The 22554-nt window shown below is 36.2% G+C and overlaps 1 protein-coding gene across 2 annotated transcripts in view; it reads right to left on the bottom strand.

Annotated features, from left to right (window-relative positions):
- Nucleotides 1-22554, bottom strand: part of LOC102003763 (hepatoma-derived growth factor-related protein 3) — a 59964-nt gene that overhangs the window by 14947 nt on the left and 22463 nt on the right. For both annotated transcript variants that reach the window (XM_013512568.1, XM_005381466.2), the window contains exons 2-4: nucleotides 7686-7762; nucleotides 3473-3611; nucleotides 2877-3035 (exon numbers count right to left, since the gene is read on the bottom strand). In XM_013512568.1, the coding sequence (XP_013368022.1) occupies nucleotides 2877-3035; nucleotides 3473-3611; nucleotides 7686-7762 (375 nt within the window). The remainder of the gene's footprint in view (nucleotides 1-2876; nucleotides 3036-3472; nucleotides 3612-7685; nucleotides 7763-22554) is intronic.

Here is a 22554-nt window from a genome sequence, read left to right as displayed (position 1 = left end):
TTGTTGTTGGTTTTTCTCCGGTACCAGGAACCGAACTCATGACCTTGCGCTTGCCAGGCAGGCGCTTTGCCACTGAGCTAAATCCCCAGCCCCTATATTTGTTTTTAAACAATTGGTGTTTTAGCATAATGTTTAGTTTGTTTTGAGACTGATCTACCTTACTATATATATAAATAATTTGTATGCAAAATATTTTGAATGGTAATTTTCTAGTATCTGATGTATTTCAAATCTGAATCACTCATACTTTTACTGCTAAAGAGATATATAATTACCCTCAAATCTGCCATATTATGACTTTTCATTGTGATTACTGAGCTTTTTTTTAAAAAACATGTTCTTACTGACTTGAACCACTGGTGGTACATGTATGACGGCCCCATCAGGTGGCTTGTACCACCCAATGGGAATGTCTCACACTGCATGATGGGACAGACACGCATGCACTACTGGTGGCTCAGAGCTTCCATACAGTGAGACATTTGAATTATGGCTCCATAATGAACCTGTTAATAGAAAAATAAAATTTAAGTGAGGCAGAGGATTTGGGACCTTTCTTCTCCACCTGAGAAGTTTTTTAAAGTTTGTAAACTAGTAGTTTTCAATGCAAAGGAAGACCTTTATGTTAAGAGAGAAATGTAAAAAAAAAAATCAGCATACTCAATAAAAAGGAGTTATGTTAGGTAAATGATCCTCAGAGTGTGGTTCCCACATCAGCAGCATCAGCCTCACCTGAAACCTTGATTCTCAGACCCTTTGGCTTCATGGTTTGTGCCCAGAAAACAGGCAGACAAGTGCAAGGACCTGCACATGACTGGGGATAGAATGGAGATCTCTATATAAAGCCAGAGTACTCTTTAGTGAAAAATAAATTAGAAAAAATGAACAACAACAAAAAACCATCCCATTAAGACAGATTAAAAGGAAAATGATCTAACTTGGCTCTACCTCTGGAGGGAAGAAATCAAAAGGGCTTCCCTAAAAGCTACAAGGAGACCTTCATATAGGAATGGAGTTTATATTCATTCTATATTATCCAAAAACTGACAGTGGTACCTCAGTTCACAAACTGAATTCTTTCCACAATTTAATGTTGACTTCATGGGGAAATTTGATTTGATTCTTATCAAGTTTGGTTTATGACCAAAATTATGGAGAGAATTGAGAACAGGAAGTCATGGTTCTGGGTACTTGCTTAACATGCATGAGGACCTGAGTTCAATCCCCAGCCCTGAAAAAATGAAGTCATGGTTCTCAAGAGATCACGGAGGTTATGAACTAGAAGGAAAACAAAGGAAATGATCCTTTAAAGTAGACAAACCTTAGTAAGTGAAGTATGTGGTTACCTCTTCACTTCAATAATGACATTTAACAATCATGTAACCACAAGTCAAAAGTCTAGGTAGCTTAGATAACACGTCACATGGGGCTGAGCAGGCAATCATAAATAAATCAACTCAAGTAAGTGTTTAAGTGAAGCCCAAAACGGGAAAAGAAATGCAGCTTAAAAATAATGGCAAAAGAAGATACCATCCAGGGGAGAAAATTCTAATTATTCTGTTGTCATTTGCAAACTTTATGCCTATCTAAGGCAATCCCATGCTTTTCACTGGGTACATAGGAAAAATGCTGCACTCACACAATTTTATCTGCATGCCAGCAGGTTAGATTTTACACACTGCCAAAATAAAAATTTAAAAGTCTGATTACTTGTTTTCAAGAAGTTTCCTAAGTATATCCAGCAGCTAAATATAAGAATCTAAGTAGAAGTAACTTCTCCAAGTATTCAGTTGTGTGACAGAGCACACAAAAATGAACCAACTAATCTTTGGCTTTCAAAGATTCATTTATCTTGCTTCAGTTTCTAAGAAGTGAACAATTTTCATGATCTCAGTCTTCTCAATTGCATTTCTGAATTGAAGCCTAGACTTTCAATTTATAAATCTAGTATCATGTCACTGTTGTTTAAAACTTTACTGTGACATTGGGATAAAATCCAAACACTTCATAGTACGGCCTACAGGTCTGCATGGCTTGGCTTCTGTCTGCCTCTCCCCTGTAATCATGGTTCTCCAGTAATACCTGCCTTCTTTCAACGCAGAAACATGCCAAACTCTTCTCTTCCACAGTTTGTAGCTCTGTTTCTTTCTCTTTGCCATACAAACTTCCAATGGAAGCTCCTTCCATACCCTTCTCTTAGGTCTCAGTATAAGCCTGACCTTTGCAGAAAGGCCTGGCTACACTTCTGAAGTAAGTGCTCCACTCTCCCATTCATTAACTTCACAGCCCTTTCACAATTCATAGTTACTTATTAGTTCTTTGTATACTGTGAGCCCCCTCTCTCATTATACTGTAAATTACAAGAGGGGAGGGACAGAGATGGCTTTGCTTACTACTGCAGCTCAGAATCTGGTGTAGACTAAGTGATTAGGAAATGTAATAACTGAGAAAACAAAAAGCCAAAGTACATTTTCTGAAGCAGGGAGACAAGAATCTGTTACTTACACATATGGTACACAGTCTTGCATCATACTGTCTCCTATTTTCCTAAATTCTTCAGAGCTCATCTGGAGATTAGCGTAGGGGGCACAGATACTTATATATTCTATCCTTACATAAAGAACAGTCCTTCTCCGACTAAGAAGGTGGTATTTTTAGGACCAACTCAGCCCTTAAGAGTTGACAGCCAGACTGATTTAACATCTAAGTTTACTTGTCTGGTGCCCTTTGCATTATTATTGTCCCTAAAGGCAGGGGCTCCACAGAATCTACTATATATTTCTATGTGTCCAGTAAAAAAAAAAAAGAAAATAGCCAAAAAACTTTCAATGAATATGCATGTAACATTAGTAACTACAGGGAGTTTCTCAAGTAACCTTTGAAGTATATGACTTTTTCCGTTTTGAGCCTCCTTTTTCATTCTTTCTTTTGCCTTTTCCATCTTCTTCTACTCTGTCACCTTCTTCCTCACTGCTTGCATCTGCAGTATTTCCACCTTCTCCCTCAGTTTCTGAAGAGCTCTGTTGCTGAATTGCCTAAAGAAAAAAAATCAGCTAATTACATTTTTGAAAAAATAGCAAGGAACATAGGCTGTGAAAATAATCACTCTATTTTAATTTGAAAGAGTTCCATTTATTCTGAAGTTTTTCAAAGTAAAGGACTGAGAGCTGGGCCAGGTGACAGACAACTGTAATCCCACCTATGCAGAACACGGCTTCAGCCCAGGAGTGCAACAGTGAGACTCTCACTCAGTCAGTCAGTCAGGGGCTGTCAAACTCAACCATTTAGTGGCTGCTTAACTTGAACCCTCCTGGGTAATAGAGCTGCATTTAACCCAAAACACTACTACAGCCAAAAATAAGGCTGATTTCAAAAGGATGAAAGGTAACTATTAGTATAAAGGAAAAAATATGAAAAAGAGGTAAAACCAAGGAAATGAGATGTAGCAAGTGCCAAGGAAGTAAACCATTACCTGGTAACCAGTAAACTTTACTCCTGGGTTATTTTCTATTTCCCACAATCCTTCATTAAATCCTTTCCGTTTGTTTGACTTTCCAAACTTGTCTTTGTATTCCTTATATGGAAAAAGATCTTTGGGACCTAGAAATGCACTGCAGAGAGATGTTAGAGTTGACACGCTAATCTTCAGGCAGAAGACACCTTAATTCTAAATATCAACTGAGGTAGTGGAGTACAGTATAGTAAGGAAACTGAAAGTATAAAAAGCCTTCTGAGTTAGGCACATGCCAGCAAATATGGATTGTCCTACTTTGATTTTATATTCATTCATTCATTCATTCATTCTTTTTCGTTTTAGACAGGGTCTTGCTTTGTAGTACAGGCTGGCCTTGAACTCACTATGTAGCCCAGGCTGGCCTCAAACTCATGGTGATCCTCCTGCCTCAGCCTCCTCAGTGCTGGGATTACAGGTGTGTACCATCATGTCTGGTTTATCAGTGTTTTAAAAAGCACTAGGCAATAAAAAATCAGAAGTGGTAAAGTAAACATAATCTTATCCAATTTAAAACTTGTTTTAAATTAATTATAACCACTAAATATGAGTTAGAATAAATTCTGTGGTTGGCTAATAGACATACATATATTTGAAACAGAATCTTTAGCATTTTTATCTTGACCTTAACCTGGTAAATGACACTATGGAAGCCGAAATTTTAGCTGACACCCTGAAACTTATATTTCAAACTAAGATTTATCTATTCATTCAACAAAAAAATGATTGAACATCTATAATGTGCTGGGCACTATTTCAGAGGTGCTGGGGATTCTACAGAGAACAAGAGACAAACATTTCTGCCCTCATGAAGCATGTGCTCTAGTGGTAAGATAATAAAATGATTAATAAATGAAACATATACTATGACTACTAAAAAAAGAAAAAGAAGAGAAGAAGGTGGGAAGAATGGGGGGTGGTTTACCAGATTGGATATGAAGCTCAGGGAAGGGCTCATCTACAAGGAACTGTCTAAGGACAGAAAATTACAGAGGGCAAAGATGGCTGCAGGAAGAGTGTGTACAAAGGCTCTGAGGCGGGAGATAACTAGTGTCTCTGAGAAACAGAAGAGGCTCCACTCTTGCTCTGTACCTTCTATATCCTTGACTCTGCATACAGGAAGTAACTATGGGCTATGCTACCTAATGGTGCTGCTGGCTACTTGTGCTAGCCAGAGCTTGCCTGGACCTTAATAATGACAAAAAGTCAGGGTGAATAGGTCTAATTTAATAATTCTGGCCTTCCTTTTTTTTTAAGCTAGGGATTGAATCCAGGGACTTCCTACTGAGCTATATACCCAACCTTTTAATTTTGAGACAAAAATCTTGCAATTTACCAAGTTGCCCAGTCTGGGCTTAAATTTGTGATTCTCCTGCTTCATCCTCCCTGAGTGCTGGGATTATAGGCATGTGTCACCTTGACTGGCTTATCTTGTTTTTAATATTACCTTTAGATGTATGAGATACATCTTGTACTGCTATAGAGACTAGGAAGCATTCTCTTCTGAATAAATGATACAAATTTGTTATCATTCACCAGGAATGACTTTAATGATCGGCTGTGTTAGCTGTTGCCAGAAAGACAGACCATGAATAAACTATTCTAAGAAAAGTTTGTATTTTTGGTAAACAATCCTGCTTTTTCCCTGGGTTATTGATAATGTCATAAACCAAATTCTCTCTCAATTGGTTAACTTTGCTGTATGTTTTCCAAATGTTAAAGGTTAGGGCAAAAAATAAAACCCTTCAAATCTATATGCTTTCAGGATTATATTATTTCTAGCAAGGGCTTCCTTGAAAATTGTCCAGACTAAACTTACTGGAGTAATGTTGTATAGAGGAGAAGAACTTGAATTTCCAATCACTTATCTGCCAATGATTTAACAGATTCAATGTTATATTCTGAGGAAAACTGTGGTCCTCCCTGGGGTATACTCTCAGCTGACCTGAACACATTTGTTAAGTTCCTCACCTTTCACATAATATCCTTCTCTTCATTTCTGTTAAGTTCCTCACCTTTCACGTAATATCCTTCTCTTGGTTTATTTAATTAATTTTAATTCACTCAACAGCTACTTTGTAGAATGCTGATGTGGGCCACATGCTGGGCTAAGCACTATGTATGTAGGGTAAGAACACTGACACAATCCCTACCTCACAGAAGGGATCAGTATCATCCTGGGTTCAGGATACCCAGCACTCAGAATAATTCAGCAGAAAACAAGGTTATTGCAGTGTTTTGGAAGTCCATTCTCTTCCAGATATTTTAAAATCTGTCTATGGATGATACAGAAGAAAAAAGCCACTGTATCACACAGATCCTTGATAGAACGGCTTTTACTGAATTCAGTCTTAGCACAATGCCATGGATTTATATTAAGGATGCTATAAGAGACAGCTCTATAAAACCCTTCACACTGTTCACTGGGATGATTCTGTTGCATTCATCAGTCATATCTGCCAGGAAGCTAGCTCTTTAAGTGCATTTAAAATTTTCCAGTACCTTACAGAATGCCTAGAAAATAGGGCTACTAACGGACCAAAAGTAAATACACAGTGTTAGTAAATGGTTAATTTTGGTGCATACAGTGGAAATGTCATGGTTTTATTACATCTTGCCTTGTACTAGAAATATAAACAGATCACTTGGAGAAAGGCTATCCTAATGAAAAATCCTAACATGAGTATATACATAAAATGGGGACAGGATTGAGGCAAACATAATAATATATAATCACAAAATTATATTTATTATAAGTAAAACACTGACTTCTAAAAGCCTTCCAGTAATCTCTCTAAGAGGGAAAACATCAGGAGTTGCATATACCACAGTGCACATTAGATAAAAATAGGGCTGGGAATGGAGGTTAGTAGAAACATCCTTCCCTAATATACTGGAGGTCCTAGGATCGATCCTCAGGACCAAAACAAAACAACATGAAGCCCTGCAAAATGTCAAGACAAATGATAACCAAAAAACTAACTTCCTGAAAGAAATAAGTATTTCTCACATGAAGAAGGAAAATTGTCTTGGAAACCCTCTCCTGGCTTTTTCAAAACAAAACTGAGGAAGGTGTCAGTGGCAGAGACAAACTAAGAAAGGTCATGCCAGGTTCTACTAACACACAAAAGAAAAGAGAGGATGACTCTGAATTTAAACTTACTAGCTTTTTGGTAGTTTATAGCTTTCCCCTAACTTTTTGACAGTTTATAGCTTACTATGTTTCCTTTTTATAAATAACCATAATACATTCTTAAATATTAAAGATTGCCAACTGTCCCCCAGTGTTTCCTTTCTTCCTTCCTTCCCTCCCTCCCTCCCTCCCCCGCTTCCCCCTCACCTCTCTCTCTCTCAGTGGACTATTTCTCCCAAGTTTTTTAGCACTGCTCAGCTATAGACATTTGCAGCTTCTCTTGTAGCTAGATGTGGTCACATGACTAAGCTTTTGCCAATGGAATGAACACAAGTGTAAGTCACATATACAACTTCCTGTCATTTCCTTACAAGAAATTACTTGCTTTTACTTTTCTTTTCTCTTTCCCTCTTGCTACAAGATGCACATGTACCACTGTGAGAGGTTTTTTTTTAATTAAGCAGATAAGGGCAGTGAGTGATAGGCCAAAACAGGAGGAACCCAGTACTCCAGAGCAAGTAGTTTATCCATCCTGATCTTCCTCCCCTGGATTGTTTCTAAAAAAGGGAATAAATGTCTATACTATTTGAGCCTGTATGTTAATACAGTTAGAAGACCTTTAAAAGATGTGTTTATTAAGGGCCCAGCAAGTTGAATAAGCCTCATAACTTTGTTCTCTGAAAGATGATGGAAGAAATTTCTCTAGAGGGGAAATACATATAAGCTACAAGAGATATAACTGGGAGTAGTAATGAAACCACTCTAGGACTTAAAAGTGTCCTAAAAAAGACCTCCATATGATGTGCAGCATTAAATAGAATCAGGAATTACATCCAAAAGCAAAGATGTGCTATCAGTCATAAAGACTTCTCTGAATGAAAAGTCTCTGCATTAGGAAAAACACATTTTAAACTTAGAATTTATGTAACTGATTATAACGACTTTAACAACATATAAAATATTATAAATAATCTATAAACAATGGAGTCTGGTGAAGTCAAATTAGAGCTCTTGCAGCTTTACATTATTTTGTTGACTTACGTTTCATGGGTGCCAAAAAAGAAGATGGGATATTTGTTTGCTGGAGGCTTCACAGCTCCCTCTGGGAGTTCATCAATCTATTAAAGATAAATGTAATTATTAAACTGCTACTGTAAACATACAAACATTGTTTTGGTTTCTGCTAACAAAATTAATCAAAAGCATAAATGCTTTTTTTTAATTGAACCTAACAAAATGATTGCAAAGGTTATGTTTGGCCTACCACAAAGAAGTTAAAATTATAAATTTGTTATAACCAATATGATAATTCACAGGCAGGAGCCAAAACTATTCATTGTCTTTGACCTAACATAATTACTTCTGGGGGTTTTGTCCTAGTGAAATAATTAAAAATAACAACAGTAAAGAAGTTGAAATATGTTACTTTTTGAGTAAAATTGAAGTCATGTATACATATATACTAGAAATATACATATTGCAAAATTAATGTGATGAAATATTACGTGGTCATTAAAAATATCATCTCTTGGCTGGACTACCACAATCCTCTCCCCCGACCCATTTAAGTTAGAATTACTTTGTTTTTCTGAGGTGGGGGTAGCAGGAATTGAACTTGCAACCTCATGCTTGCCAAGCAGGCACCATGCCACTGAGCTAAATCCCTGGCCCCTAAAATTAGCTTTTAAAATGTCACCTCCTTGTTTTAAACCTTTCTATAGCTTTTCACTGCTTATAGCATTCCTAGCTGTACAGATGTCACTTCTGGAGCTTTAAGAAATAAAGATATTTTACCCTTTCTCAAATCTACCAATTCTTATTTACTTCTGCTGGTAAGGACTTTAATAGGATGAAGTTCACATTCCTTAGAATATCATATAGTTACATGTGCACTGTTAATTAGAATGTCTCAAGACATAATCTTTGACTAGTTCAAATTCCTGTGACCCTTCTCTTCCCATGTCATGATTCAGCAATCTGAAACTACATGGAATTGTTTTTAAGTATACTATTTTCTTTCTTTTACAGCCTTCTCTGATGGTTGAACTTCTCATCTTTCAGACACATATTGTTATTATTTATAAGACTGAGTACTTATTTACAGTTAGAAAATAAACTACAAGAAATTGCCAGCATTTTGCTTCCGAGACTTCTTTAGGCAAGGTCTCAGAAAATGCTTGCTTAAAAATGCTTTCTAGCTATAATTCTACTTCCCCTCTCTACCTGGAACTCTCTTAATTTCTGGGTCTAGCAAGTAAGAGGCCCTGAATTGAAGCTTCACTAGCTTCATGGTAAATATACTTGATGGCTATGTTACTTTCTGGAAGCCAGATCTGGGAAGAAGTCCCGACTCTTTTTTTTTTTTTTTCTTATTTGTTTTGTTTTTCTTCCGGTACCAGGAATCGAACTCACGACCTTGCACTTGCTAGGCAGGCGCTTTGCTGCTGAGCTAAATCCCCAGCCTCTCGACTCTTGAGTTATTGACTTCTGACTTTGGGATAGCCACTCAATTGCAGTTTCTTCATCTCTTCACATGCAGCTAATGACAGATATCTCTCACAGGGTTGCTGTGACCAGCAAATGGAGGGCAGTTTAGAAACCCTTTATGCAGCACACACCAGGTGCTCAATAAATGGCTGGCAGTTGTTACTGTTATTCATAACTATATGAGCTCCCAAAGAAAGAGGTGCTCTTACACTCCTCAGCTCCTGTTGGCTGACTTCTGACTTTTTCTCTCCTGTTCCTACCTGCCTGGTATAGTCCAACAACACAGCATGGCTGTATGAGACACATTTTTGTTTTTGGTTTCTTAAGAAAGGGTCTCACTATGTAGTCCAGGGTGGCCTTGAGCTCACCATCCTCCTGTCTCAGCCTCCTCAGTGCTGCGATTATAGGCAGGTACTACCATACCTAGCTAGAGAGACATTTTTTGTAGCTACTCTTTTAAAATATATTGTTAGTGCATATTAATTTTATAAAATATTGGGTTTCAATATGGTATTTTCATATACACATAACATTTTTATCATACCCATTCTCTTCATTATCCTTCTTTGTATCCCTCTTCCCCACCCGCTGATTGTCTTCTGTTTGTCTAATGTCTCCTTTCTACTTTCACTTAATCTGTTTTTAGATTCCACATATTAGGAAAATCATGATACTGTGTTTCTGAGTCTAGCTTATTTCACTTAACACAATGCTCTCCAGTTCCATCCATTTTCTTACAAGTAACATAATGTTAAGTGAAACAAATCAGACACACAAGCACAAATATGGCATGGTTTTTCTTATATGAAAAACCTGAAGTATTAGTAATTGTAAAAGAAAAATAAATGATAATACAAAATAGGAAGACAGATTTCCTACAGTTGGAAAGGCAAACTAGAGATGGGGCTGGGGCGGCGGATGGGAGAGGAGGAAAGAAAGAACAAGAGGAATTTAAAAAAATTAAGATGTGTTATGTACATGTACCAAACCTCCATGATGAATGTAATCAATATGTACAGCAAACGTGTACTAATAAACAAAAACAGAGATGGGCCTAGTGGAAGGCTGTTAGGTCACTGACAGCATGCCTTTGAGAAGGCGTTAAGGTACTTCTCGCTGGACCCCTGAGTTACTTCTTGTGAAAGAGCTGCTAATAAACATTAAACATCCAAATCCCTTTCTTCGTATTTTGTCATGTGATCTCTCCTTCTTCTACATGTCTCACCATTATGTTGTCTGCCACAATGATAAAAGCCCAGAGGGAGCTTGTGCCATGCTGTCTGGACTTACCACCTCCAAAAGTATAAGTTAAATAGCCCGTTTCTTTTACAAGCATCAGGTCTGTTGGTATAGTCAGAAAAAAATTAACTAATATACCTACTATCTAGAATAATCTCCGACACACAATGATTCTTAATCTTTGCTTTCATAATGCTAAAATTTCACTCATTTAAAAATGTGCCAGTATGAAAAGTTCTATGGCATAACATTAAAAAAATGAACACTTTATATACACTATGATTACAATTACAATTACAATTACAATATACACTAGGATTACAATTCCCCAGCTCATTGCTTTGGGACACTTTCCATACTGTGATTCAGCAAGCTCAATTCCAAGCAGAAATGACAGAGCTGAGTAGAATCTGAAGCAGAATCAAGACAATGGAATGGCTGCATTGAAGGGATTCTATGGGATGGGCTCTAAAAAGGATAAAGTTATGTATCTTAGAGTCCCAGAAGTCTATGTGGAGGGTCCCTATGAGTTTTTGTCCAGGGATTGGGTAGACTTAGAAGTAGCGTACCAGAGGTCAGTTACTATGGGAATAAAAACTGAACAGAGATGTTAAAAATTAATTTGTTCAGAGGAATATGGAGGTGCAGCTAAAGTGAAGAAAGCTTTTAATCACCTCCTTAGCACCTCAAACATCTAGCTGAGACACCAATGTAAGTTTTTGCCCAAAATTAAGGTATAGATTAATGCCTTAATCTTAAACAATGCCTACTATGAAGCCCTGTTGAGAACTGTAGGGAGATTTTTGAGAATGAGTTCCAATAAATTAACTGAGGTTGGGAACTACCTTGACTATTTGCTCTAAAAAAGTGTAAAGCCAAGTTATCCAAATTCAAGGTTATCAGCCAATAATTGACCTATCATAACAAAAATTACATGTCAAAAAGATTTTAAAATCCCAAGTTTCAATAATTTATCAGTAACTATCCAATTACATAATAAAAGTTATTAGATTAAAAATGGGGAAAAAGGGTCTATAGTAAGAGAATAAGCAGCCAACAGAAACTGATTCTAAGATTACACAGACGTTTAATTTAGCAAGGACTTCAAGGCAGCTTTGTATAGACTTAATGAATGGACATATAGGGGAACCTGAGCAGAAGAAAGTATACAAAAGTATACTTTTTGTATACTGTAGAAAGTATACAAAAGAACTGTATAGAGAGTTTAGAGCTGAAAAGTACAATTACTAAAGTAAAAGAAAAAAAAGCACTGGATGAGTTTGACAGGAAAAAAACAAGTCAGTGAATTTGAAAACAACAGAAATTATCCAATCTCAAGAACAGAGTAAAAGATTGATAAAATATAAACAAAACCTCAAGAGTTTATAGTACACTATCATATAATTGGGCATATACACATATCATAGGGAGTCCCATAAAGAAAACAATTAGAATGAGGCAGTAACACATTTGAATGAGTAATGGTCAAATCTCCCCCAAATTTGGTGAGAGTCACTGACTTACATATCAAAGAAAATCAGCAAGTCTCAAGCAGAACAGCTGGTGAGAAAACCATAACTAGGTGCATCAGAGTCAAAAACCCGAAAGGATAAACAGAGTTGTGAAAGTGCACCCAACAGAAAGGAAAAGAAAAGAAAAAGAAGAAAAAAAACACACAGAAAAGCAGTGGTATAAATTTTCCTGACTACTCATCAGAAATAATGGAGACGAGAAGGAAATGGCATAAAGTATCAAAAGAAAAAAAAAACACTCTCTTAACCCAGAACTCATCAATATATCAAAAAATGAGCATGAGGTAAACATTTTCAGGTAAACAAAAACTGAGAGAATTTGCTAGGAGCCAATCTACCTCACAAGTCACATTTTTTAGGCTGAGGGGAAAAGGTATCAGATGGACAACTGCATCTATAGGTTTGTAAAGATGAGCATCAGTAATAGTAAATAAATAGATAAGTATAAAGGATTATGCCTTTTTCCTTTCATAATTTTCTTAAAAGACAACTGACTAAAGAGAATTACCATTACAAACTAGGACTAGGTAAAGAATCTGACAGCATAAAAATTTTTATTATAATTTGCCAATTACACATATTAAATGTATATGCTTTTAAACCAACTGCATATTAACATAATTAAAATGAAAAAGTATTACCAAAAGTAGATTTGGTTGCTTTGAAATATTTGAGAGGATGGATGAATACATAGGTAAGTAAAGAGCTCAAATATTCTCATCCCTAAAATTTTCCCTTGACCTTATCTCTATATCAAACTACCCTTCCTCTTTACTATGCAAACTTCTTAACAGAATATTGTACAAACATGTGGTTTCTATTTGACCTCCTATTTTCTTCTCATCCCCAGCAATCTAACTCTATCATCACTGCAATACTATTTTTCTCTAAGGTCACCAGTAATGTTTCCCTTCTTGTATCCTCTTGCCTTTTCTGTAGCCCTAAATGTGCAGGTTTGAATGTGTCTCCTCCACAAGTGAGATGTTATCAATTTGACAGAGTTATGGGGGGGGCCATGTGTCACAGAGCAAAGATGCTCCGGTATATTGAGCAAAGATGGACCCAGAGTCTAGAAACTTGCGGTTAAGGCCTGTTTTCCATTTAAACTGTGATACTGAATGCGCTGCTTAACCTCTTGGGGCCAAGACTCTCACATCTATAAAATGATGTGGCTGAATGAAGCAATCCTTAGTTTCCTTCAAATCCTGAAATTCCATGGCTTGGCTAAAAGTGAACTAATTTCCTTTAATCTGTATTTGTTTCCTACTTTAATTACTGATACACTCTGCTACCAAGAAAGACATCTTAATCTTGGTTAATGTGTCAAGCTGCATATTCTGCTGTTTACTCAATCCTGCCATTCTGATCCCTGAAATGTCTCCCAAAGTGATCACCATTCCTATGATTTTAATTTACTTCCCCCAAATCAAGTTCTTACAATTTTTTGATAATACCATTATAGCAGTCTTCCAAAATATCTTGTTTCCCAGATTTTTCTATTACCTACTATATAACTTCTGTAAGAACCTGTCACATTTATCACGTTACAAACACAATTTAAAATTTATCATCTTAACTTTTGAAACTGTGTAAGTGTACTTGTGTTATAAAACAGATTTCCAGAAAATGAGTAAGAAAAAAATGTATATTTATATAAAAATATATATTAAAAATATATATATATTTGAGACAGGGTCTTGCTATGTGTTCAGGCTAGCTTTGAACTCACTATGTAGCCTAGGCTGGCCTGGAATTTGTAGTGATCCTCCTGACTCAGCCTCCCAAGTGCTAGGATTACAGGCATGTGCCACAACACCCAGCGAGTAGTTATATTTTAAACAGACAAAACCAGAATTTAAAATGGTTGTGTATGTGGTAAGTGTTGGAATTACTAGCCATTAAAGCACCATCACATCATGTACTTTTTTCACTCTTGTGGGAAAATTAAAAGTTAGAAAACAAAAGTTTAAAAACTTTTCTTTCAAACAAATACGTAACTTTGGTTAAATTCTTCCTTTGCTATGCTTTATAACTAGTATCTACAACAAAGGTTGGAAACTGGTGGCCCTCAAGCCATTTCTGACCTGAAGATCTATGTTTTATTTGGTTCACACAGTGTTTTTAAAAAACTGAATTAAAGCTGGGCATGATGTAATATCAACTACTTCAGAGGCTAAGGCACAAGATCACAATTTCCAGGCCAGCCTGAGCAAACACAGAAAGACTTTGACTTAAAACTTAAAAAAAAAAAAAAGGGATGGGAATATAGCTCAGCATTCCTGGGGTTCAATCTCCAGCACCAGAACAAAAACAAAAACAAAACAAAGACTGAATTAGTTATTAACACCTAGAACCCAGAAGATTTGTATTAAAATGCAGATGAACATCTCTTGTCAAAGTAGCATTACGGGAAAATCCAGCAACACAAAGTTGGTACTTCCATATGGCAACAGTAACTGGAGATGCCCATGTGAGACATGGTATGTGTTCTCAGGCTCATCACACTTCCTACCACTCTCTCTGATGCCACAAATGCCTCTTCTTTACTTCTACTCCTTGCCTGGCTCTCTTGAGTATTTCAGTTTGTACCCCCTGTGATAAACATTACAAAAAAATCTCTGGCCTTATATTATGCTGGCTTTCTCAGATGTCAAACAATTTTCTGACAAGCACTAACTTTTGAGTCTTGTTTTTAACTTTCTTGAAAACATTTAACAAATTTTCTGACATGCACTAACTTTTGAGTCTTGTTTTTAACTTTCTTGAAAACATTTAATAATTTTAGTAGTAGGCCAAAATGTTCAAAGAGATACACCTTCCCTCCTAAGTCAATTAAACTGCATTGCTCCAAGAGTATCAAGTAGCAACAAAGCTTTGCCTTCACTGAGTTTGTTCTCTGTTATTTCTGTTTCTCTTTCAAAAGGAAAGAGAAACTGGAATGGGAGAAAGGAGAAAAGAAGGAAGGAAAAAGGAGAAAAAAGATATATATACACATACAAGTCAGTTAAGATAGTTATACTACTAATTGTTATTAGCTCAATGAAAAGAAAGGTACATGCCTATACTGCTTGATCAACATTTCATGTCTGTATCTTGTAATATGAGCAACTACTTTGAAGGTAACAATATGCAATGTACTAACCATTGTTACTCTTCTACACTTGTTTTGAAATTTTGTAACACTGTTTTTATTGCTTATTTTTCTTTTCTTTAAAAAAAAAAAAAGAGTACAGGTGGTAGCTGAGAGTGATGCGCCATGGAAGGTGAGGAGTGATGAGGGCACCAGAAGAAACATGTCTTCATTCACAAGCTCCCATAGTCCATCCCCTACTTCATTCTAATTTCTGCTCAGAAAGACTTCCTTTATGGCCTAATTTAAAATAATAGCTCTTTCCCCATTATTCATTATTCTGTTATTCTGCTTTAGTTTAGTGGTTTTTTTTTTAAGCAGGTTTTGACAGTAGAGTTTATCTCCATGAGGGAGAGACTTGTTTTATTCACCACTGTTGCCCCAGAGCCTAAAGCAGTGCCTGACATAGGCAGGTACATCACAAATATTCCTTGAACCTTAGAAGTCATCAGTCTAGTCCCATGGACTGAGCCAACTCTGTGGTATGTGTGTGTAAAGGGGGAAGAGAAACAGGGAGAAAGGGAGAAGGAGTGAAGTCCAGGGACTGTCACTGTGGAGGTAAGATGCTTCCAGACCACATCTAGAACAGTGGATGCAAAATCTAGCATTAGGAACATTTAATTCAGGCTTTCATGGTAGGAAAGAAAAAACTGTTAGGTGGACCAAGGTTTCTTGATTAACTCTAAATCTGAAGACACCTACACTACACATGGATAGGATCAGTGACTCTAACTAGCATAGGGAAGAAAAAGGGGAATTAAGAAACACAACAATAAATTACTCAGAAAAACTATTATGAGGTTCTAGTATGAATGAGTCTTTACACATGAATATGAGAAGGATACGGAAGCTAGTCTGTGAACATGCCACTGGGAAGAATTCTGTGAGCTAGCTGGCACTGAATGTAAGAAAAAACCTAACAATTTGGCTATAAAAATATTTAAGAGATAGCCAGGCTATGTGATATATGTCTGTAATCCCAGTATTTTGGGAAGCTAACGCAGGAAGAAAACAAGTTCAAGCCTAGCCAGGGAAACCTAGCAAGATCCTGTCTCAAAATAAAAATTAAAAACAAGATTGGGGATATAGATTAGTGTGAGGGCTTGGATTCAATTCCCAGCACTGAAAAAAAAAAAAATTTATGAGGTATGGCTAACAAGAAGAGGGGAAAAAGCAAACTTTTAATCTTATTTAAATGAATATAGGTAAAGATAAGCTTGCAAATAAGTTAACAAATTTAGCATAGGAGCAAACGAGGAAAGCATACTATGGAAAAAGGAAATTCATGTAACAGAAAGGGAAAAGATATTTTTAAAAAAGTAAGTATATTTGGTTTAATAAACAGGTAATTGATCAGTTTAATGTTGGCAAAGAACACTTTGTTAGAAGAACTACAAACATGATGCTATGGAAGCACCTTTTAATGTAGCAGTTTGAAAACAAGTCTAGGATATCAATACCTAGTTATCTTCAAGTGTATCATCTCTTAGTTGATAAACTTCATAATTAAACATATTTTCTCATTCAATAAAACTTTGAAATGTCATTGACATTTTTATCTTTAGAAGAATTAAAAATAGTTTCAAAAGTCATGATATACTTAAACTCAGTGCTTTGAACTTATTGCAGACTACATGTAGGAGACAGGCCAAGTGACTTATTTAGTCTCTCATTAGTATGTCACATGGCTGATTCTGTAGAAGTAATATATGTGAGTTATTAACTTATCTTTATGGTATTTGTAGAACCTGTCTAACAAAACTCAGGCTAAACAGTAAAAGGTGAGGAATTTTGGTTTACGACCCTTATATAAACCTCCATGGTTTTATTTTTTAAATTGTGGAGGTCACCTTTTGTTTATTTATTTTAAAACTTATTTTAAAAATAAAAGAAGGAAAACATTAACAAACAGACATCCATTTACAAAACAGCATAAGAACAATACAAGCAATATTGAATTACAAAGTGGTAGGAAATTAACAATGGTTGTTGTATTACATATTGATATCTTCAAAGTGGTTTCTCAAGAAAACAAATAGAGACGTGCAAGATTGATCAAATAAGTAATCATTAACCGTTCCTTTTAGTGAAGTGGTAGAAGTCGGTAGTACACCTATGTTAGCTATCCTGTATATACACATATACATAATTTCTCCTTTCTTTTCTCTTTTTCACCTTTTAATTGAGTTGTGGAAAAATTTGGCACATTACTCCACTTCCCCTTAGCCTTCTCAGCAAGTGTCCAAACATGCTCAATTTTGGGGATAAAACACATTTGCTTTTAGGATTTTTACTTTTATTCATATAAAACCCACAAATGTGGGTGAAACACATTCATCCTAAATACATATTTCCTTACAATTTGATAATGTATATGCCCATATAATCAACACCTATCTAATCAAATGCTTCATGTAACTCTTAAGTCATCCCAGAATGTTTCCTTGTATTTCTTACTAGTTATTTTCCATTGCCTACTGGCAAGTACTTTTTAAAGTTACGTGTATGTATATGTTTAACTCCCCAGCCAACAACTGGAAATTAGTAGAAGCAATCTTTATAATTTTAGCCACTGTAATAGGTATGAAGTGGGATCTATTGTGGATATCTGTTAACATACCAAACTGTTACAATGCTGTATGTATTTACTCAAAAGAAATGAAAGCATGTGTTCACACAAAGGTCTGTATAAGAATGTTCATAGCAGTTTTTTTCCTAATAGTCTAAATCTGGAAATAGCCCAAGTGTCCATTAACAAAAGACTGGTTTAAACTGTCGCATATTCATAAAAGGGGATACTATTCAGTGATTAAAAAAAGAGTGAAGTACTAAAATATCCTAAAAACATTATGCTAAATCTCAAAAACATTATGCTAAATGAAAGAAGTCTTACACAAAAGAGTACATGTTGCATGCTTCCGTTTGTATGAAATTCTAGAAAAGGAAAAGCTGATCTATGGTGAAAAAATCTGAAGACTATCTCTGCAGGAAGGTGGAGGTGGGGATTACGGAAAAGCATGAGAGAATTTTTTGGGATACTGCTAATATTTTCTATTTTGATGAGAGCTTGGGTTATACAGGTTTGTCAGAATTCATCAAAAGGAACATTTAAAATTTATGCATTTGCTGTATATAAATTTTACCTAAAAATGTGAAGAAATACTAAACTCTAATTATATGCATGCTGAAATGTTCAGGGATAAAATATACTAATGTCTACAATTTAAAATATAGAAATAAGACGGACTGATAGATTGCTAGATGAGCAGAAGTGTGATAAAACAAATTTAGCAAAAGGTTAATTATAGAACCTAGGCAGTGGGTGTATGTTCACTTTCATGTTCGACTCTTCTGTTTGTCTGAAATTTTTCATAATAGGTTAGTAAAAACAGGTAGAAGGAAAAGGGGGAGGGAATAACGTTGGGAAAGTCAGTTAGATCCCTGTCTCTTGAGGTGGTAAGTCGGCCAGATACTATCTAATCAGTAAGTGAAGATGAGACAGGAGACTACTATGCTTCATTGTAAGCTGAGATCAAATTTAAAAGTCATGTACATATTCTACCATAGCGAAAAACAGAAAAAAAGATATTTTTAAGTTGCCGTATTGCCAAGTATAGGGACCACATCAATCATACTCCTACTAATGATATGTAAGTCCTCATTTCCCTACACCTTCAAAAAACTCTTACCTAAGTTTGTTTTGTGAAAAATGATGTTTTAAATTTACTTTTTTTTTTTGGTTTTTTGGTTTTTCTCCAGTACCGGGAACCGAACTCGTGACCTTGCACTTGCCAGGCAGGCGCTTTTGCCGCTGAGCTAAATCCTCAGCCCCTAAATTTACATTTTTAAACTATGGTTGCTGTTGAACATCTTTTCCTATGTGAATACATTATTTGTATATTTTCAATAAGTGCTTTATCATACTTGATGCTCATTTTCCTATGGCTTGTTGATCTTTTGTTACTAATCTATAAAAGCTCACTTACTTATATACACAGTTATCCCTTGGTATCTACGGAAATTGATTCCAGGATGCCAACCATATTTCGACATCTATGGATGCTCAAATCTCTTGTATAAAATGGATTACTATTTGCATGAAATCTACTTAAACCCTTCCCCATATTCTTTAAATCACCTCTAGATTACTTATAATATCTAATGCAAGGTAAATGTTACACAAACAGTTGTTAAATTGTATTATTTAGAAAAGACAAGAAAAAGGTCTGTACGTGTTCAAGACAGATGCAACTTTTTTTGGAGTATTTTGGGTTGGCTCAGAGCATAAAAAGCCTACAGATAGAGGGCTGACCACATGTACACACACACACACAGCCCTTTTCCTACCAGCTTTTAGTTATTTTTCTCCATTTATCATTTATCTCGACTTGATATGCAGTGTTTCTGACAAGAGAAATTACTATTGCATTATAAGGAACTGAACCTAGAGGTCTTCTACCACTGAGCTATAACTCCAGCCCTTTTTATTTATTTTTTAAGACGGCAAGTATCCCGGGCTGGCCTTAAACTTATAATCCGCTTGCCTCAGCCTCCTGGATAGTTGGGAGTTACAGGTGTGTACCACTACACCCAGCTCTGAGATTATTTTTTATACAGTAAAAGCCATTAATTTTTTCCTTTGTGCCTTATGGGTTTATATCTTGCATAAAAATTATTTATTATTCCAAGGTTACCAAACAATTCTCCCATATATTTCCTAGTATTACTTTTGTTGTTTTAATGAATTATTTTTCTTAAGGTACAAATGTGCCTACTACTAGGTATAGGGAAACAGACACATAAACAATTACTGATAATATAAATTGCTATAAATATTTAAGAAATTGGTATGAGTGCTTATATTATAAAATTTAAAACATACATATGACATGACATAATGATTCCACTTCTGGCAAACAATCTATCCTACAGAAGTAAGAGCAAGACTATATAAACAATCCAAGATGTTCACTGAAACTTTCCTGCCAACAGAAGAAGCAACTAAACGGCCATTAGTGTAGGCAAGGTTAACTCAATTATGGTGCATACAACTGTGTATCATAGCCAAGATCTATTGGGTATTGACTTGAAAAGCTACTAATATCCAAGGACAAGTGAAAAGAATAAACTGCAAAATAAACATGATAATTTTATAAAACTTATGCATGTATGTATTCATATAAGCATAAAAAAGCTTTAGGAAGGGTATATACCAAACTATGAATACCAGTTAATTTTGTGGAGTAGAAATGATGGTGTTATAAACAAACTACATCTTCTGAAATTAAGTACTAAAATAAATAAACTTTTTAAAAAAGTAAACATAAAAATACAGATGCACAGAGCCTATCCTAGAGAAATTGTGATTCATAAAAAACAACTGTAGAATGGAATTCTTGTTAAAGAACTGGACAATTAAATTTATTCTACCCTGCTGCTGGTGTTTGCTGAGGACTTTGCCTTTAAATAGTCAAGCCCTCTAAGGACCAAACCACTGAGGCCACTGTATGAATAATAAAGAGCATCCAGTGTTTGAATAATAAAGAACACTGCAGAGTTCTTCCTGAGTCTCCAGTTCTAAGCTGGTTTGAGTTTCTAGGAATCTTTCTTTGTAGAACTTTAACTTTCCTTTTCCCATCTCCCCAGGAGGGACTCTTAGTTGGCCCTCCTCCAATGAAATTTTCCTAATTACATGCAATATTTTACATAGTACATTTTAATCTAGAAAGAATTAACTGCTTTAATCAGAACTTCCAGTCCTTCAAAAAAATAGGTAACCACCATGTCAGACTTGCAAATAATGCAACCCAAGCTCTTGTAAACTTTAGCTCTAGCATAACAAACAGAAGAACCAAAGGAAGAGTTGGCAATTATTGTGAGAGGATTTTCAGATGCTATGGGTCTCAGCTCCCCTTCCTCCAGGGATTTCAGCTTATGGGAAGAAGCTGTGATAGAGCCATCGGACAGTGGAAGATACATCTTCTAGAGCACACATGCCCCAGAAGGTTGGTGTTTGACTCAAACTTGAGAAATCTTGAGAGAGAGAGAGAGAGAGAGAGAGAGAGAGAGAGAAAACAGAGTCTTTTGCTTAGGTGCTCACATGGCACAGTGACTGCCTTGAGTATGGCTTTTGCTTTCAGAAATCTTCTTCAGAATGTATGTCTTCCACAGCTCATTAGCTAGAGATAGTGTGGGGGCTGCCTTAAATTCTGTCCCAAGAGGGCCTCCTGGAGATGAGGCAACTGTAGCAGAAAAAAGCTGAAAATGTACCATGAGATGTCTAAGAACCAGGGAGTTATAAGTGAAATTTGACAGCATATGCCTGTATCAAGATCAGTAAAAATGGGATAACCCCAAGACTGCTGCTAGTAGGGGTGAGGTAGGCTCTCAGTGGTCCTACCTGGTGCTTGTGGCTTATATAAAATCCCTTTCCCCAAGTTTAAGCTTGACCTAATTACTTACTTTTAATGAATGGGAGATGGCAAAAGTGATTACATGTGACTTCTAAGTTCAGGTTTAAAAGACTGTGACTTCTGTCTTGCTGACTCCCACCCTCTCACCTGCCTGCACTGAGGGTGGCAGCGGCTATGTTGTGAAGTGTGCACAGGCAAGGGATCTGGGGTAGAGGTGGGGCTGGCCAACAGCACAGCAGGCAGAGAGCTGAGGCCCTTGGGCTGACAGCCACAATGAACTGAATCCTGCTAATAACTACTTATGTGAGCTTGAAGGTGGGTGACCTTCTAATCAAGCCTTAAGATGACTCTGCCTTGTGAATATCCAGAGTCAAAGGATTCAGATAAACTATGCTTGGATCCAAAACCACAAAAACTGTGAGGAGTCCTACGTTTTGAGGTAATGTGTTTTTAAAAAGATATTTAATATGGGTTATTATAAAGATACTATCTTTCCTAGGGCTGGGATGTACAAGGCCTAGGATTCAATCCCCAGCACCAGGGGCTGGGGATTTAGCTCAGCAGCACAGTGCTTGCCTGGCAAGCACAAGGTCCTAAATTCGATTCCCGGTACTGGAAAAAAAAACCAAAAAAAAAAAAAAACAACCCAGCACCAAAAAGTAAACAAACAAGAAGAAAAAAATCCTTTCCTGTCATTTTTACTCCACTTCAAACCAAGGACGCTAAAGTATGTGGTTACCAAGAGTATGGGAAGAGGGATCAACATGTTAGGTAAGTTCTGAAAAATTAGTAGATCCCTTTTTCCTACTGCAGTGGGCCAGATCAGGAGGTACAAACATCTTTGAAAGGGAAACTTGGCTTTAAAAAAGTTTGAGGTTTTCAATTACTACACAGAATTGACCTTATTAATAACTGAACTCAGTCTTTTTTTGTGACTTGTACTGATTTGAGGACTCTGACAAACAGAGTGACCAGGAACAGACAGGACCTCATCCAAGGCGGCGGGAAGAAAGCTAATGTCACATACTAGGTTTGAAAAGAGAGTAGAGGCCAAGAAAAACTTCTAAAGTAGTAATATGAGGAAAGAAAGGAAGAAGCCAGAGCAGCTA

This window comes from Chinchilla lanigera, unplaced genomic scaffold, assembly GCF_000276665.1.
Source record: "Chinchilla lanigera isolate Chin_1 unplaced genomic scaffold, ChiLan1.0 scaffold00015, whole genome shotgun sequence".
NCBI classification, from domain to species: Eukaryota; Metazoa; Chordata; class Mammalia; order Rodentia; family Chinchillidae; genus Chinchilla; species Chinchilla lanigera.
This window is presented reverse-complemented; position numbering and strand designations above follow the sequence as displayed.